The sequence below is a fragment of the Epargyreus clarus genome, unplaced genomic scaffold (genome assembly GCF_041222505.1).
Source record: "Epargyreus clarus isolate Ecla_fem2 unplaced genomic scaffold, WU_Ecla_fem_2.2 ptg000007l, whole genome shotgun sequence".
Taxonomy (NCBI): domain Eukaryota; kingdom Metazoa; phylum Arthropoda; class Insecta; order Lepidoptera; family Hesperiidae; genus Epargyreus; species Epargyreus clarus.
In genome coordinates, this window is record NW_027332215.1 from 8,257,010 (window position 1) to 8,277,391 (window position 20,382).

Below are 20,382 nucleotides of genomic sequence, written 5' to 3' on the forward strand. Positions count from 1 at the left end.
AATTCTCAATCTGTCCGTATACGAGAGGTCACAGGACGAGATACATTACAAAAATCAAACAGTTTTCACTTAATTAGTTTGAACTGTGTGTTGAGTGCACTCGACTGGAGAATCACGGGTAAGTGTAAAAGATACGTTTTAAAATTAATGTCTAAGATTAATTCTTCACTAATTTTGAACACCGTTCATAGAATACATCTAACCATCGCATACATTTATAGCATCGTGTGTTTGTTTACTAACACTCTTCTTTTGAACCGTAGAGGCAGGATGCGTCTCTTCTTCTTCACGCCGAGTTGTAGCAGAAGGTTCTTGGCTTCGGCGAGGGTTGCCGCCCCGTTGCCCTCCTCCACTCCGGAGACGAAGCCGCTTTCGGGTCGCGAGAGTGCTGGCGTTGTGGTCGGCAGTAACGAGAACCATCGGTCTATCTTTGCACTCGAAGACAACTGGAAACATAACGATAAATTTACAATGATGCTCCATATTAAATATACGAGTACGGTGAAAAACTAGTGCTTTATATATATTTTAATCGCGAGTCCGAGGTTCGAATCTCAGTCACGCATCTACATTATTATTTAAAACATATGTGATTGTTATAAATGATTTATCACTTGCTATAATGTGAAGGAAAACATCGTGAGGAAATCTACAAAACTGAGATTTTCGGAGGTCTGGGAATTCTACCAAATCGCACTGGTCAGTGGTCACCGCGGTGGACTCCTCTCACTCTGGAGGAAACCCGTGCCAGCAACGGGACAATAATAAGTTAAAGACGAAATGACAGTACCTACATAAAACCTAGGTTTGGACTGCCCTGCCTTGGACAAGTAGCAATTAGTAGACGATGTTATCTGCCTGATAATGAATGAGTTGTCACGATGCTCAGAGATGAGAGGACTAAGAAACTACGTGGTCGGAGATATATTGAATTTGTTAATATGCATTAAGAGTTGTTCAGAACAGACATCTAAACTCATTCTTTTGAGCACCTCTTGGCTGTGACTCGAACACAGATAGCATAGAAGACAGCGTTATGGAATTAAAATTATCATTCCTAAAAGTTTTAGTTGAAAGGAGATGTTTCAAAATGTATGGGCTCCCGGCCACCTTTTGTACACTATACTAAAAACTAAGAAAACATGCAACGAACAATTCGTAGGCGTTCATTTTCTTCAAATCATGTTCGTTTTATTGTTTAAAAACAATAATTTACACTTAAACTTGCAACACAACAGTGGAAAAACATCATGGCGGTAGTGATTACCGTAATAATGTCACCTGTCATTCTATTTTACTATATACATTATATACTTTTTAATATATTTTTACGCGAATGGGCGTAGATCTATAAATATTGTATTGTATGTATTGAGAAACAATATATATTTGATAAACATTAATTATATTTACTTTCGTAAATCTTGACTTAAAACAAACATACCAAAATATGTACTTCAATAACAATTTATTTTAGTTAAAACTTAAGTGTGTAAATAAAACAACTTTCAGTACACATCTAGATAATATTTTATTTATTCTTCACTTAGATACGTTATTTATTCATTTTCAATATCTTCCCTTATCAATATTTTCATCCAATCATGTAGCAGGATCTGTAATATCCTGTGACGAGTTCAGCCCAAACGTGAAACAATGGTCATAATGTGAGCGCAGCTACCTACGAGTACGGTTCGTTGCCCAGCGATGCAGTTGCAATAATAACTGATTATTTTGTCATCCCAAGAATGTCCTTGTCTTGCTATTGTAATTATCTAAAAAAAGAGAAATGTAAAAAGATTAGCTTCTCTAGTTTAAAATTATTAACGATTATTTCACGATTAATACAACTAACTGATGTATATTTTACCTGATGATATTGAATCCTTGTCAACACAATTCACAGCGATCGCACGAAAATCACAAGAGTCCATAAAACATAAGCTGGGTAAACAAGTAAGGTAGAATCAGTCCAAAATCGTAAGCAGCACAGAGCAGAAACATATTCAGTATTGAAATGGAATCTTCTCATCAGTACATATTTATTTATAAACGTTTACATTGGATTCCACTATTATATAGTATGTATGTATATATCCACTTTTACACATATCAAATTGACAACTTCTTTTTTAATTTGACATGTCACTTACATCTATAAAACCAGATACAATTGAAAAGGAGGTTTTGTTATTATAAATAATTAATTAAATTCAGAAATAATGACGGGATACCCAAAACAAAAGCCAGGTTGTAAAGTACTAAGGTAACAATAACTTTACGACAAAAACAGCGAAATACAGAATTACCGACATCCAAAGAGTATAGTAACCTATAAAGTATGTGTGGGGTACACATAGGTTCCCTGATTGACATCGACAATTTTGAAAACTTGACATTGACAGTATTCCGCCATATTTAATATTTCAATGAGGAATGCTTATTTTAAATATTTTTAAACAGGAATACTTTACGTTATCAAAATATATGTGTATTTTTCTTCAATTATACAAATTATTCGTGTTTTTTAGATATAGTGTACATGAGATGGCCGAAAATGAAACATTTCCTTTGTCACAGGTTGGTCATCCGGGAATATTGCTACGTCGACCTTTATTTCAAGCTCAGTAAGCGACAAACTTACGGGAACTGAACCGCTAACGTCGCACTCCCCGGAGTCTCTCAAGTTAGACTGCTAATCAGAACTTCGGTGACAACAAATTAAACAATGAATTAAATTTTATATGAGTTAAGTTTCATACGTTTTATTGTGATATGGTTATTATGCGATCCTTATATGCACGGGATGCAATAGGCATGATGACAGTATTAATAAATCGAAGAAAATTATTGTTGTAAAAATATGTTAACAGGATTCTAAAAATAAACCAGTATTTATATAGATTTAAAGATAAATTATGTATGTATGTTTTCAAAAATATAAAAGTATGAAATATTGCAGTCGGTCATATTTGTATTAGATGCTGATTGGAGTTAATAAGACGCACAACTATATCACTATGCAATTCTATTTTCTATGCAATTTCAAAACGTGACGTTAACACTATATGCCATGACACGTGCGAGCGATTTGGTGCTTTATTCAAAATAGATAGAAAAAGCTACTATTTTTGGAAACATGAGACGTATATCTATAATAAAGAACGAAATTTCAAAATCGGTCATCATGCCCATTGGTACTCGTGCGTGCGGAATGCATGTGCGATCCTTAACACACACGATAGGAAGAGTGTCACAAAGATACATGATAGGCCTTTCAACTAGGCGTGAGTTAGGTAACGCATTTAGCAAATAAATTCTCGTAAGTATGTGTAAGTCACCACTTATTCACTTGACATCCATTGGACTAAATTATAATATTTCTTCTAGAGAATTATTGATTTATGTAACGCTTACTTACCATTACCGTCTGAATGCTTGAATTTTATTAATTAAATTGAATTATCAAACGAGTATGCAGTCCAAATAAACGTTCATGGTCGCTGCCGCCTTCATACATTTTATAATCAATCCTAAATAGCGGTGAGGTCCTTTGATTGATCACAAATCTTTAGCTGTTTATGGGATTTAAATTACGTGTATAAGATGTGAATTTGAAGGTGGCAGAACTTTGTGGTTCGACTCCGGCGGCACTACCGCCACACCTATTTCTGCCTTATAATAGCAGTGTTAAGCGTTGCTGTGTTCTGGTTTGAAGGGTATAGTACGGGAGACATATTTTTTTCAGGGCGTTCTAACTTAGTAGTCCGTGACCGGCTTCCGGTAGGAATATCCAATCCTATGTGAGGTTGATTACAGATGTCCATGGGTGGCAGAGGCCACTTACCATAAAATGTTTATGGACTGCATGCTCGTCTGCTACTCCTATATTATAAAAAAGTGTCTCTGGCTTGCCACACCCTTCAACAACAATTACAGTTATAGTCGAAAACTTGTAATAAATTTTAAAAAATATTCATTTAATTGACAAACAATGTTCTCGATTTTAAGATTGTAATTTTATTGAAACTTGAGGATAATGAAATATCGCTGATAACAGATGACTATATCTATATATACCGCAGGCACTGAAAAGTTAATCTGACTATATAAAACAAGGCAATATATTTTTGATCTTTTGATTTCTATTTTAGGGTATCTACTGAAATAATACAACATTTGACATACATCAATCTATTTTATTTTTGTTCGGCTATCCATATCTGTTTGCTTTTGCTCAACTACGACATACATACGAGTACATTGATTAAAATTGATTCATAAAATACTGACTTGATAGTAGATACACATAAAATGTTACCAAAAGGATTAACGAGTAACAACAATATTTTAGAAGAACATTTAAATACATATAATGAATTCTACAGATATAGAACGTTTTTATGAATGGTACTTAATGTTAAAACCACTGTAAAAAGATTCCGTTGAAAATTAATAAATATTATGACTGTTTAACATAATTTTGAGTACAATCGTCTTACGTAACTTTAAGCGTAACAATGTAAGGCATTGTTAACCTTAGTTTAAATGTTTACAAAATACTCGCCGCATTAAGAAAGTGGATATTTTGTTAATTTTGAACACTATTCAGCTTATTTTCATTTTCGTAAAAACCCAAAACTTACATTTGGTAAATCTTCTACATTTTACTTTTGAATTCATAATATACAAATCACTTGCAGACCGAGACTGTTGGAACAGTGAGGTTACACTACAAATGCAGTTTAAGTGATTGGCTCCACAGCGAATCGTCGTCGCAACTTGTTGGGACGTCTGGGGCATACTCTAGATTTGATGCAGATGTTAAAAAGATTTAATTCATTTGAAATCCTTTACAATGCTTTCATATTAAATACCATGATACCTTTTTGAAGACAAAAGATTAAAAGAATTTGGGTGGGTTGCACCGGAGGCCCGTTTAAAGTTTGTGTTAAAGTTAACCATAACAATAACTATCACGAAGGCGATAGAATGTAACAATTCTGTGATGCACTAAGTTATTTGTAAATAACGTCATGTGTATCAATGTCGCCACGGTTTTAATTCACGTTGACGGATACGTAAGTTGACAAAATGATAATATTAATCGACCGAAATCGACCAGTTAACGTGAAGTGTTACTTATGACGTCATATTTCCTGTAACTAAAATGGTGCAACCAATGAATTGTTTAGCAATGGATTTGACGGCTGGTTAGGCTTTTGTAAGGACTAAAGTTACATGGTGTAACCCACCCTTAAAGATTTGTTACAATAACTGAGTCAGTCGGTAAATGTAGGGTCAGGGAATACAAATGATTTCGGAGGACATACTCTGAATAGTTTGATCTAATAACAGACTGTGAGTGCAGAATTGCAGACAAAATCGAAGGACTGCAAAGAATACAGAAGACAATTAAAATTATAATAAAAGCATTTTTTGTGTTGACACTTAAACTATTATACAATAAAAATTCACGTACATCAATGATAGACAGATGGTAGGTACACAATCTAAAATCTTAATCCTAGGTACAATAGAAGAATAATATTAAAAAGTCGATTAAGGTGATATAAATGTAGTACTTTTACTAACGGTTCAGTTGCGGAAAGCTGTGTTAATTTACGTACGTCTATGTTTATCTTTTGGTGACAAAACAGCTTATAAATTGCTCTAAATCTATTCTAAAAGCGATTATTACTATTTTTAGGCGAATAATATTTTCTTAGACCGAAAGAATAGAATTAAATAGTCCATATTTGTCATTCAACATACTGCGATGCGCTGTCTACAAGCTTTATTCACCTAAAAATAATAATGCGTTTAAGGTGATATATGAACGGCGCAAAACAGCCTTCAGAGTAGAGATATCATGGGCTATTTCATAGAGATCTCGTCATTGTTCCGTGGAATGTGACCACAGAATTGAATCTAGAAATCCAGTGGGGAGGTACTTGTGGGAACTTTCATTTGCTACTGCTGTTGGTGACAAGCTCTCCCAAACTTGTACAGCTAAACAGCGTTGTCTTGGGAAAGCCAAAAACCCTTAGAGAACTGAGAGTCGATTGATAATATAGAAAATATTTACCTGGATAACATACATCGCATTAATAGATTCATTGCACAAACGTTCATATATCGCTATAAACGGCATACATATTACAATTTGAATATAGTAAATGTAGTCGATCATATAGCAAATGATTAAAAGCAAAAGCGATATCGGTTCTCGATTCGAGTAATATGATACATCGAAAAATCAGTGCTATTATAAGGATCTTTTGAATGGTGATTCCATAACCACTCATTTGGTTACGGATTATTATTAGATATTCAGTCCATTTAAATCGCTTGCTATCTGAAAGACTACAAAGCTCGATAGACACTGAACCTTTACACATAGAATATTTATTTTAAATACATCGATAAACACTTATAAACTTGTAATAACACATCTACTAGTTAAAAATGAGAAAATATCTTGACTACAGATTGTCGAGTCATCACCTTCTTGAACTGTCCAGATATAATATCATAGAAGGGTTTTTTAAGCAGTAATCATTTCAATAGTTGGTTTTCATTCTTCCTTATTCGTGTGACTGCTTTTCATACAAGTCATATCGATTCAAAATATAGGCTATCCATATCAATATAGTTGTGTTCGTACCTCTTACCATTACTCCTATCATTGACTTACATATCTGGCACAGTAATTATTATATTTACGTATTTGTCAAAGTTGCTTGGAACGAGATTGTCGAGTAAATTACAGGTAACTATACCTAATGATGCTTAAAAGCTTCAGCTTATTGTAGTTATATATCATTCCATGGTTGGCATTTAGGACGTTAAGTCCTCAAAAAAGCAGCGACGTTCGAACAATCAGGTCATATCAAGACAACGTTTTTATATTTTTTATCTCAAAAATTGACAATTTACATTTTTCAGCTAATCATTCGTAACACCTTTAAATTTACGACCTTCAAAAACTGTATAATTAGTCCAAACTTTAAATTTTGTATTTGCTTGGTCCATCCATACATTATCTAATTTTGGCACATCATAATGTGATTGGCTTCGCTACTTCCACGTTAAGTCTTAAATAAATAAATATATACTATATACAAACATTATATGCAAATAATAACGCCTATCTAAGAAGTTACAATACATTATCCGTACGAAACATAACTTTACTGCGGAGGTATAAGAAATTTCGACTATATAAGGGTTCAGTTATTTTGACCATATACCGCCTTTACGACCTGATAAAATCAATAGAGTTATACTCTAGGTTAGCTAAGATTGGGGCATATAAGCTTGAAAATAAATTAAGTGATAATGGTCTTTCATTTTTATACCATCACCTCTTTTCTACCCCGCATATAAACCACATTATGCAATAAATTTTTTTAGTTACAAATTTACATTTAATATGCCCTTAATTCATTCAATACAATCACCCCTTGTTTAAAGCTCAGACGAAATTGCATCAAGTCTAATAAAATCGTCTTATCAAGCCACTTTATTTGTTTTAACACTTTTTATGATGCATTTAAATTTTAATTTATGATATGAGGCTTAGAGCCGTTTTCTCATATTTTAATTAATTCAAATAGCCACTAAATAGGTAAGTCAATATATTTGCTTCCAAAATATACATGACTGTTTTCTTTTAAAATATACAAGCCTTTTCCATCGTGCCCTATATTTGAATTATACTTCCATCTGCTTTGATCGGTGCTGTTTATGCAATGTTTATTTTCAAACGCCACTTGACACCATCTCCCAAAATTATTTGGAATATATTATGAATCACTTTTTATAATGTTCAAGTGATTTTTAGGTTCGTTCAATTACGTGTAACCCGACTGACTGGTTAAATAAAACTTTAAAATGCATCTACTTTCGATTAACGCTTATAAGTATCATTAAAGATAATTTGCTAAGTAATTAACGAACCTTTTTACTGATGTTTCTGATAATGGGAGAATGGTCATCAATTATTTTATAGTCCCTCATCTCTTTTAAATTTCGGAGAGTTACGAGTCAGTCGGTTTCTATTTTAATAAATAAAACGACAGATAATAGAAATTGAAATCATTGAGCATTGCAAAGAATATCGTAGAAAAGATATGGCTAAAAGACAACCTAATAGCATCTAAAGTAGTAGTGTCGATAAAGTTTTATCGATCTGTTTCTCTAGTACTCCGCCTAAATTCTTTATTATTGCCGCTTTTATAGTTACTGAAAGCATCAATCTCGATTAGGATCCCGTCATGTATAAGATATTACTCATAAAAACTAAATTATGTTTGTCTGAGATATGATAAAAGATATGTCGTGTTTACTACTGGACGAACTAAACAGATTTTTGGACTAGATAACGTGATATGTCAAAAAAGTTTGTCAAATTCTTTAACTAATGCTATTTGTGTTAAATTAGCTCCGCTTTACAATAATACCTAGCTACTACATTAAATTAAGAATAGTGTTTAATGTGACCTTATGAATAAATAAAACTATAATTAAAACTAAATAAAATTCTTAAAAAAAATAACGTGGTGACCTTAAATAAGGTAACATGACTTAACTTAAAATAAACGGCGATGGATAATTTACTTCGTGGTGTGACGCGTCCATTGAGATCGAATAGCAGCCATAAGCTCGCTGCGGTTGGGTACCTTCTCGCTTGTAGTGCGTGTGATAGAAGCAGCAGCAGCTTGAGACTCCGGCACCTGCAGGGTGTTGCCGTGTGACGTCGAGGTCGACGGCTCGGGTTGGGTCTCCGGTACATCGGTAGTGCTCTCGGATGGGCTCACGGGCACAATCACCCTGATGCGACCATCATCTCCAGTTGTAGTTATCGTAGGATTATGCGACAGTGGCATTATGTAGGGAATGCCATCATCCGAGCTGAGGTCCGGCGACGAAGAAGACGAGCTGTCGCTGTTGCTGAACAGAGAATTTTGCGACTGTCCCAAGCTCATGGCCTGAGCCGCTTGGCCCAGTTCGTCAATGGATCCGAATTTTTCCTGGTACGCCTTCTGGTTCAAGAGGTTGGCCAAATCATTATTGCTGTAGTGGTTGGTTAGTGGCGCAATATTTGGGAACGCGTTGGAGTTTTGGTAAAACTGTTTGTGCGTGTTCGGATCCGGTTCGGGTCCGTTGACTCCCATATCTTGGAATTTGGAGATCAGATATTCCTGGATTTGCTCGTTGGACATTCCAGTGAAGTTCAGCGTCGGGCTGGGACCGTTGGTGGTGATGGTCGGAATGTTCGGAGTCATGAACGGCGAAGTTTTAACGTTGTTGTTGTTTTCGATGTTCTGATTGATGTTAGTGTTATTGTTATCAGCGGTAAAGAAGCTGATGAGGTCATCGCCGCTCACGTTTTGCAAATTTCCATTGCAGGCTTGGATATCCGGTTTATCGCCTTTCTTGCCTCCCACGGCGTTCTGCTCAGGCAGCGTTAAAAGACAAATTACATTAAATAATTATAATACCTTTGTCAAAACAATTACTTTCAGATAAGTAAGTAAATCCAATTAGAGACAAGCATGTTGACTGAAAGATTTCATTACGATTAATTCTTATTTTAATTGTTAATAAAGTAGGGATAACTTTGGATTAACTAATATTGAACTACAAGGTTTATATGTAGTTGCTGTTTTTATACAAATTGCGAAATTCACAAGCATCCACATATTTATAGATTTATTGAAATTTGGTTTGAATATTTGTATTGCGTCGATAGAATCACATCGTCGTGAATCACATATCATGAATTGTAGCGATATATTAGAAATCTTTCAATCATGGCACAAAATTTTTTTAACATGCATCTTATTTGTTCCGTGACGTCAAGCAAGTTTATCATACACATGCTAAGAAAATGCACAAGATATTAGCGTAAAAATATTTTGTTTTTAACTGAACACATAATAGTTCGCGAAATAATATGATATTCGTCTTTAAAGGTAATTGTTTAACATTTTTAAATAAATACATAAGTTTCCGAATAGCATATTTTTTCGTTTCAAAAATACAAAAAGGTACTTACACAGCGTAAGAAATGTAAACAAAATAAGACTTAAAGCTATGAGTAAGCCTAAATTACAACACCACAAAAACAATATTTAAAAAAATATATTTTCATACAAGTCCATCAAGTCACAAAACTCAAAAGTGATTTTAATAAAAAGCAAACACATAAAGGATAAAAACAACCAAACAGGAATAAATAATAAAAGAGGGCTCCGCTTAAAGAAACAAAGAATTAAAATGTGATGTAAAGCCGAATAAACAAACCTTTGAACCTCAAAGGCACGAAGAAATGAAATCAAACGGTTTCGATTTTAAAATTGAAATGTTACGGTATGACATTTCAAAAATAAACGTTGACAGTTAGAAATAGCAGGACGAACATTTTATAAAACCAATACGGCACGTCGGTTTTTATTAAAATTCATTATTAAATCCGTTGGAAAGTTTTGGATGAATACTTTTATGTATATGTACATGTAAACGTTATCGTTGCATTTGTTTTACTTTAAAATATTGCTCATAGAGTTATCAAGATAAATAAGCATGGTGAATTCTATGCACATAAGAAACCTAAAAGAGTTTTAGTTTTTAAAAATTGTCATATTTTGCAATGTTTTTTAACTTTTATTTAGGAATACAATATTTGAAATATAAAAAAAAATATGTAGGGTTATCGAGTCGTATCCTGATGATACAACACATAAGGTAATTGTATTGAATTATGAAGAAATGACGCGTTTGTAGGCATCGACATACATATTTCTTATTTGGCATACACAAAATAAATTAACGATCATGCAAGTTACATATGTCCAGAATGGAATAAAATTAAAACAACTTTTATACAATTGAAAAGAAAGAGGTACTATATTTCAGTTTAATTTCTGAACATTAGTTCCAAGGAAATAAACAAAAATATGTCTCAAATGAATTTATTGGAAAACAAACTTTAAATGACTTCCATTCTGGCATACGCAGGTATTGTGAATTTTCTGTGTTCATCGAAAAGCAAAATAAAATAAAAAAAAAACAATATCAATCGTTCAAGGAAACATCAATAATTTAAAATGTTGGTACACACCTGTGGCAACATAGTGAGTTGCTGGGCGCTGATGGGGCGAGGGGATCCGTTCTCCCGGTCGTGCAGGTGGCTAATCAGCGCTGCAATGTGCTCCAGGAGCTCCTTGTTGTGCACCAAGAGCTGGTGGGTGCGAGCCTGAAACGTCAGGAAGCACCTCCTTAGAACCTCTCATAATCAACTAAACTTTGAAAGAATATGTATTGTGGTCGATGGTTGGTAATTTAACCAATTCGGTCTATATTACTATACTGCATCTATATTGAACTCTAAGTATGTCTTCTAAATAAGAGGCCGTACATTACAACCCGTCAGGAAAGTTTTGAAACGCGTCATATAAGTGCTCTGCCTTACCATATCTGGCTTGAACCAGAGGACATTAATACCAGAAATAGCTAGTATATACCAAAAGTTTGGCAGTGGTGCTACAAGAAATCCCGACAAGTTTTATCACCCTTAAAAAGTTCAAGTTAAATTTAGGTAGTTTTTCTACCATCACTGTAATCAGTGATCAAATATGCCAAGGATACCTTACACAATGAAGTTAATTGGCATGTTTTCAAAAGCCGATGTACGCTTCTTGGATGTAATGCAATTCGTAATTCTCGTAACATCGTGTGGCATTTCAAATGCAGGTGTGTTCACCGATTCGTGACCAGATAGGGATTCTCTGCATTTATCAATGTTTTATCGACCAAACAAATATACGTATGCATACAATGATGTAATATTGAGGCATAGATCCTTTGAGTGAAGGATCTCAACATACACAGCACCTGCTTTGGATATGAACTTTAATTCTATCTTGAAATGATTTCTGCTAAATAAAACGAAAACTACTTCATAGTCGACCCTCGCAATCTCCTCAAATGTATGTGGAGCGTAAACTATAAACTGTAGTTTAAACCGTTTATATCTTGAGAGTAGACCATGCCCAGAAATGCAGGTCAAAAACAATTACATAGGTCGATGATGAAGTGAGGGCAGACCCTATGTCTACTTGCTATGAACAAGAAGCGTGACGCAACGCAGGTGTACTGACGCCGTTAACAGCATAATGAAACCTACACACCCCAAATCTACGTTTATACATTGGTTGATATTTAAAATCGCACGGTTTACAATAGCGACCAGGTGATAATTTGCATTTTATTCCAAATTATTTACAATGTCACATGTATATTATAAGTTTTAGTAAATAAAATGATTTTTATGAATACTGCTTTACGAAATAATGCACTTGCTTGGTTTGGAATTGAAACGCAATTTAATTTTAATTTAATGTACTTTTTTACATGTGTTGCTCTCTCTAAGGGTTAAGTTGGATTGCTTCATGTTCTTGTTCATGTTTAACATGTATTGCTGTTTTAAGAAAATGCAGTTCCAGATAGTTGTGGTGCTGGTGTTGGCGGTATCCGGTGTACCAAGAAAGATGTAACTACTTTCAGCTTGTTCCAAGTCATTTTTAATTCAGTCCAATTAATATTATCTGGTTTATTTTAATGTATAGTAATAATAATATTTTCATAATTCAGAAAACATAATTAAAAAAGAGAAAATACATACAAAAGGCTTTTATCGCTAAAAAGTGATTCTTCCAGACAAACTTACGGTGTGAAGTTATAGATGTACAGGAACTTTTAATTTATATAGTTTCAAGAAGTGTTCCGTTCTCACCTGAGCCTCACAGCGCGCGGCTTGCTCCGCGGCGAGCTGGTCCCGCAGCAGCATGAGCTGCGCGACCGCTGCGCGCGTCTGCTGCGCCTGCTGCTCCAGCCGCTCCCGCAGCAGCTTCACCTGGTGCTGCGAGCTCAGCGGCGTGTCCGCGTCCGGCGCGTTCACGTCCACCTTGGTGATACACTCCGGGAGATCGGCGCTCAGGTCCGGCAGCTCTCCGACGCCCGGCACGCTGATTGTCGGAACGGGGTGCTGGAAATTGTTTCCAGATGAACCTTTGTTCATACATGAGCTACACACACGATACACAGCTTCACTATACGTTACAAAGGTTTAATAAATACGAAACTGCTAATGGAGTCAGTCTAACTAACAATTATTGTCTTGTTGCTTTAGTTGATGAAGATAGAAGGATTAGTTATAACTTATCATCCACTTATTATCAATTTACTTCATGACTTTATATCCCGAGAAATTTAAGGTTATCGTGATAATTAATAACCTATTGATTTATGATTTTTACAAAAAATAAGGTTAAAGATATAACTGTGGAGTATAATTATTATTGATTGCAGTCGTCTGATCTAGAAAGGCTTCTTTTATCATTCGCTTTTAAATAAGCGACCCAAACTAAAATTTTAACTTATTAAGGACAGTCGTAAAACTGCTGAAAGTTTTAAAAAGCGTTAATTAATTAGTGTTAATTTGGACAGGTCCGCCCTGATAACTTTATAAAATATTTGAATAAGTATTTTTTTGTTTACATAATATGTCTTGCAAACGATAGCAGATATCAAATTAATTAGCAAAATTTTGTGTAAAATTGCTTCTAAATAAGTAACGTGTCACCAATCGCTACCAACTTATAGGCCAGTTTTTATTTAGGACCCATTTTTTGAAAATGTCAAAAAGGCACAGTATTAGGTATCGGTGGTGAAGGTGGGGTTTACATACGGACGTTGTAAATTTGGAAAATTATATTTTCTTTTATTCAGAAAGGTAAAAGTACGAGTACCTAATTGGAAGTAATAACATAGTAAATAAATATGGACCACTAATTATGATGAAATTGGCTGATTTAGTTATAACCCGTCGCTAGCCAGTTTCGTTCGCAGAACTTAACCACCAAAATGCTCCAACATTTAATCTTTAGGCCTTTTTCTTGTCACGCGGTTTTATATCCGTGTGCGTGTGTCACCCACACTGCGTGTATGTAGCATGCATGACAGGCAAAGTGATTATGAATAGGAGGATTTGCGTAGCACGCGTGCGGGCCAGAGCATTTACAAACCCACGTGTTAGGAAAAAGGCCGTTATTCAATATCTCTGTGCTCTTTCAATAAATTTGGCCGCACCAACCGAATCTATAATCTGTAAATATTGTTCCAACGCGTTGAAGTGGACGCTACTTCGTTCTCAGAGTATAGTTATTGAAAATATCTACGAGTGATCAGTAGTATAAAGTGCTCAGGTTGTAATTGGTAGTGACATTTTATTAACATTATTTTAACGAAAATATCAAATTATTTACATTTAATTTATTCGGTTGTATATTTTCTATTGATTCGCAAGTACATGGTAGGTTATTTCGCTGTTGCGCGCTCGGTTTAAAAGAATACATTTTCACAAATAATAAAAAAATGCGCACAGACTGTATAAACAACGGTTTTCAATTTGGCTAAACGAATTTTATTCTAGGATACGTAGCAATAGTGGAAATGATTATCAATTTGACTTTTTAAGTCCAATATTCTCCCACAAAAAGTAATAATATCGATTATTTTGAGACAGAAATAAAATTTCGTGATATTTAAGTCACTACGAACGAGCCGTTAAAGTTTGTTTTAATTAGTTTTATTTTACTGGCCTATTAGAGCAAGACGTCGCTTGAAACACTATAATATACACGATTTAATTATAAAACAGATTGTTCAGGCCCGTTAAATTGGAATTTATATGGGGTGGAATTTAAAACAAATGCTTAACTTTGTGAAAGGTGATCGGCCTATTATTGCGACGCTTTTATTAGCCTGACCTGTATGTATCTAAGTATGTAACGGAATCTTTGTATCGGTTTTAACCAACTTTAAACGTTCAGATTAATTCAATATTTTGAACAATTAAAATGACAAAGGATTTTACATTATTTTAATTTTTGTCCCATTCTCTTTATCACGATCGTCAGGATTAATAATTTGAATGTGTGATTCTAGCGTGTTCTTTATTTTTTATTATGATGTTTTTTGAAGACAGAAAAATAATAGGTTTTATAAATGTAAATTAGAATTAGTTTTGTACACTGTAGGTAGTGTAGGTACATTATATTTACTGGTTTCTAATGGTTAAAATGAAATATATAATAAAAACTAAGGATGCTTTATAAATATTTCATTCTAGTAAGTTTTATTCCTAAGCCACGATATAATTTAGCAAATTTTTGGAAAAGTAATAGAAATATTAGGTATATTTCATTCACTTTTCCAAAAATTGTAAAGGCTTTGCGTCATTTGCCATTTGCGTCAGTACGATTATTTTGTAAAGACTTTGCGTCATTTGCCCTCGTAAAAAAAATTGTCAACAGTATTTGTCCACAGGCTTTATTTAAGTTTTTATTTACCGCCAAAATAGTCCTATATTAAGTTGATGGCTATACGATAGAAACTTTTAACCCACAATTTCATCACAATGGACAGATTAACATATAATTATGTCTTTAACCATTTTATTACGTCTTGAATAAAAATAACATATTTTTTCTGTGCCTAAATAAGTCGATGGAAAAACGTCCTTCCATTTTGCTCCTATTCCTCAAAGATTGATGACTTATGATGATGACTAACTAATTTCACGCGTTTAAAACCTGGCTGTATTACGAGTAGGATCAGTTTCCATGACAATGACTCAGTATAATGATGTCACTTAAAATAAGGACCGAAGGTTTTCATTTAAAGAAGTATTGTGTGTAAGACATTTTAAAGGTATTTGTATCCTTTATTCTGTCCAGATTTATACTCGTACATTCGTAAAGATGTCCTTAAACCAGCTCTGCAAAGAGGTACAAACCTAGATTGTGATATTTTATTGACAAAGTTAAATAAGTACACAAATCCTTAGTTATGACTGCCGTCAGTTTTGTGTAAAAATAATATGATCAGCGGTTTTTTACAGTTTGAATTGTTACTTTATAGAAACTACTTGGAAAGTACCAGTTTATGCTCCAACAAAACTTGAAGTATAATCCGATCGTTTATATTCCAGAAGCGCTTTATTCCGAGTAACTTGTTCAAGAACAAAAAGTTACATTTAAAGACAATTTCTTCAAGCTCTATCGGATAAACAGAAGTGTGATTGTATTGTGAATAGCTATCCAGTCCATAACTATATTTGTGACCGATTTCTGAACGTTTAGAATCTGTTTCGGGCTATTCTTTAGGTGGTATACTACATTCATAGAATTCATAGTTGTGTTTCGGCTCCACTCAAATCATTCCAATAATTTGAAGATTTTATAAATTTTGATTTAAATAGTAAAGTGCAAATTATTCACTTAGTATTTAACAATTATTTTTGCTTCGTCATAAGAAATGCAAATATAATTTTAAAATTACTTCAAAGTGAAATAACAAACGCTCGTAAAATCCCTCTTGTTGCACCAGGCGAGGAAGAGTAAAAATAAGGTTAATACGTTTGTAGAATTAATTCAGAGCTGAACCAACGTGTGACAAATGGCTGGAGAGCTACCGGCGTTGCATAAATGAGAGCGCTAGTTGACCACACTTTCCATCCTAAAAGAAACTTCGTACTATTATACTTTTAATGGAAAGCAAAAACATTAATATAGGTATACAGATTTTAGACCACTGTCTAATCTAAAAAAAATATTATAATATTAATTAAGTAACCATTTTTAAGATAATTTAAGAAAATACTCGATTAAAAAGTATTTTAGTTCAATTTCTGTCATGTTCGAATTTTAACCGATTTTAGCTCGACTGTATAGTAGCAACAAAATATGTAGTATAATAATTTCCATAAATTTGGAATCCTCTAAAATCAAACATCGTCAAAAATCCGAATTTATCAACTACAGGCACTCTATTAATTTGCATAGGACACCACTTCTTAATGCCATCTCAAATTCGACTGTAATGTTACATACATGGGTGATGTCCTACTTTAGTGTAAAAGTAAATGGTTACACTAGACGTATATGTATCATGCTATCATATTGCGTTTATTGCACAATGCATAATGCATGCATTTTTATTCTGCCATCTCGACAGAGAATGCAACCACTTCAAGTTCTTATAAAATATTTTAAAAATAACTGTGTTTTAGATTTAAATTTAGAAGTAAGTATGTATTTCTTATTTAACATTTTTGTTATAATGTTTCATAAGTGATGTTGACAGTTGACACACACAAAGTGTTATATATTGAAGCCTATTTTAGTGTGTGTTTGTGTCTATCAGGAACATCACGGGTTCCAGGTGTATAAATTTAATTTTAATTTGGTTATTTATTTCATTGACACGTTTACCTCTTTAAAGATGGCAATATCTAAAAACATCAATTTTAGGTGATCGGGACTATTTATCTATTTGGACCTGATGGACGGATTTGTGAGAAATGAGAATGTGTCGGAAAATTCTTCCTAAATGTAATGTTAACAGGTTTCTTGTGAATGCAAAAAGCATTCACAACAAACTCACATTAAATTAAAATTATATAATCTAGTTCTATACTTTAATTTCATTCCTTTTACTTTCCTCCAAGCGCATCATTTGAATTGAACGGTCATCTTTTCTTCATAATGAAGTACTGGCGCTTTTTGATTTCTGGAGAGCACGAAGCGCTTGAAACTTAACATAAAACCTCAAACGGTTCTTTGAAAGAACTTGAACAAAGACTTCGTAAAAAATGAGGGTTCTTTTGAGCGAATGCAAACTGAAAAGTGCAAGAAGCCGCACCGCGCTTTCGACTCAATTTAATAAATAGGTATGCCAATATTCTTATCATTTCTTTGAGTTTCTTACATTAAAAAGCACACATGGGAATATTTTAAGGTCCTTTATTACTTTCTATCTCCAATTTTATTCAACAATATCTCCCTTTAAAAACTTTACACCGATATTATTATGTCACTAGCCATGAGGATTGAGTGTTTCTGATCTGAAAGTTACTGTTTTATGAAACTCTTCAAAGTAGATCACAGCAGCAATGCCGGACATAGAAGCAGTGGGTCTACGAACAGTTCACGTTTAATTATTTTTTGTAATCTCAAATTACGAACGGTTTTACCATCTTTCAACTTTTTATGACCTTGTAAGCTAATGACTGTTTTTAAAGGACCACAAAGAACGGTACCACTAAATCGACTCGATAGATTTTTGCATAACGATCTCACGTTACCTAAGGCCGAGATTTTCAAGGGATTTCCATTAAATGAACCAAAGAAGTCTGCGTTCATGGAAGCACCGGATTGAATCGTTTGAGAACTGAAATTGTTAACTTTTGTCCCAAAATCCGTTTATTTTGCGAAGGCTCGACTATGAATGGGGAAAGTTATACAACATTTTCTGTATCTTGCTATATTCTTAAAGGCTTAGTAATATAAAACTTCATCAGGATTTCAGTATTACTCATTAATGTCTCGCTTTCGTACATCATTTCTGAATTAACACTTACAAACTCTAGAAAACAATTCAAGAAAATTGTCAGAAAATTAAAAGATTTTAGAGTAGGTAATCACTTAACATATTAACGTATTTGGGTCTTATTCATTAGTTTTATATTTATAATCCGTAAGCCATGCTTTTGTGATTCGATATAAATCAAACATATCTTATTCATAGTGAGTCCGAAAAGCTTGAGTCCTTTTAGGTTTTGGCAATAAAACGATGTTTAATTCCTATTTCCTGAAGTTGGTGACGGATGGCGTTTATAAGACTAAGTTACGGGTAGGGTGGAATATCCCGAATGTAACAATATTCAAATTTCTCTTAAATTTGTCCTCGAAAACGTCAACAAACTTGCTACCAATTTGTCTTTATTCCACTATTCTAATAACAAAAACGAAAAAGAAAAAACATAAGTAAGAAAATACATTAAATGTATGACTGAAATACTAAGAAAACAACACGTGTTTGTAATGCAGAGTTGTTTGACATTTTTCCAGTAAATACTTAAAGTTTGGCGGATCCAACATTTTATCCTAAGTAACAAAAGATTTCAAGAGTAAATAAAATAAGAAAAGTTAGGAACATTTTCACAGGAGAGTAACTGTATATCACCCGACATTTTTCACCTTTTATTTTCCTGTATCTTTCGCGTATTGAGCCGGGAGCTTGGAGTGTGAAAAGGGTTGAAAAACAACTGTTCTCTATGGCTACGACTTGATTAAAACTATCTGGGGATGCAACCAAACTACTTTTATCTATTACACAAGTACGAGTACACGTCTGCATTGAACATTTTAATCTTTGTCCCTACATGTTTTATTCCTTTCTCAAAAAGAGTAATAGACCATATGATATATATTAAAATTATGTTTTATTTGCGGCTTAGCTCGCATTCGAAGGTACCATTCCCAAGGGATTGATAAAAAATCTTTATTCGGGACACACGTACTCATGACAACGTGTCTATAAATTTTCATGGTAATCGATTATAGGTAGATACCTACTATCTAAGGCGTGAAAATGAAACAAACATACAAACGAACAGACCAAGAAATTCAAATACGCATTAATAATATTAGTTAGAATTAAAATTTGCAGATCGCTTACTTACATAACGGATCCTGTTATGTAAGTAAGCGATCTGCATCTTTTATATGCATCCCTTTATTATATAAATTATTCCTTATAAAAAAATATACAAACTATAGCGATAAATCGAATAGACGTTGGCTAGGAGGACACGTCACTCCTCGTCCAAGTGTAATGACGTGAACGAAACAGACGAAGTGGGTCGATGGACTACAATGATGGATGGATATAAATGTAAGGTAAAAAGTAACATTTTACTGTACTGAGCTCTTCGCGCGATTTCCCACCAGTGCATTAGCGTCACTAGCAGAGTCGGAGAACCACTAGTGCCCACTAGTATTCAAGTGATATTCGCGTGCCGATGATATTATTATAGTTTTGATTTATTGTTACGCTTCTTGGATCCAATGTGGGAGAGCCATTATTACGAGAGGATTCTATTTCTAGTTCTGATATTGTTACTATTTTTAAATTTCTGCGCGAATTATTTACATTGCGTTTCGAAATTTATCAAAAATTTCGTTACTGATTTGGTTTAACGTTCAGAAAAAGAGAAAAAAGTAGTGCAGTCTGCGGTGGTGAAGTTCATAGAAATTAACTAAGATTATGATAAGTTCTTGACAGTGTCTCTAACTCTATCGAGTTTTCGATAAAATAAAAGGTTTTTACACTTAAACTATAACCAAATTGGTTCGTAATATGAGAAAATATAGAGCAGTAAAGATTCGCTTACGCTTTCTTTGTATTCTTTTTCTGAACATAAAGTTGAGCTAATTAGAAAATGGAAATCAACTGATATTTTTAATTTAA

General features: G+C 33.8%; 1 protein-coding gene and 1 long non-coding RNA gene across 5 annotated transcripts in view; both read right to left on the reverse strand.

Moving 5' to 3' along the window:
- LOC140743346 (uncharacterized) overlaps positions 1–20,382 on the reverse strand; it is a 466,218-nt gene that overhangs the window by 10,355 nt on the left and 435,481 nt on the right. The gene's annotated exons all lie outside the window — the stretch shown is intronic.
- Positions 4,194–20,382, reverse strand: part of LOC140743344 (carboxyl-terminal PDZ ligand of neuronal nitric oxide synthase protein) — a 287,400-nt gene continuing 271,211 nt past the window's right edge. For all 4 annotated transcript variants that reach the window (XM_073074519.1, XM_073074520.1, XM_073074518.1 and 1 more), the window contains 3 exons: positions 12,803–13,054; positions 11,129–11,263; positions 4,194–9,458 (listed from right to left, as the gene is read on the reverse strand). In XM_073074519.1, the coding sequence (XP_072930620.1) occupies positions 8,619–9,458; positions 11,129–11,263; positions 12,803–13,054 (1,227 nt within the window). In that variant the 3' untranslated portion in view covers positions 4,194–8,618. The remainder of the gene's footprint in view (positions 9,459–11,128; positions 11,264–12,802; positions 13,055–20,382) is intronic.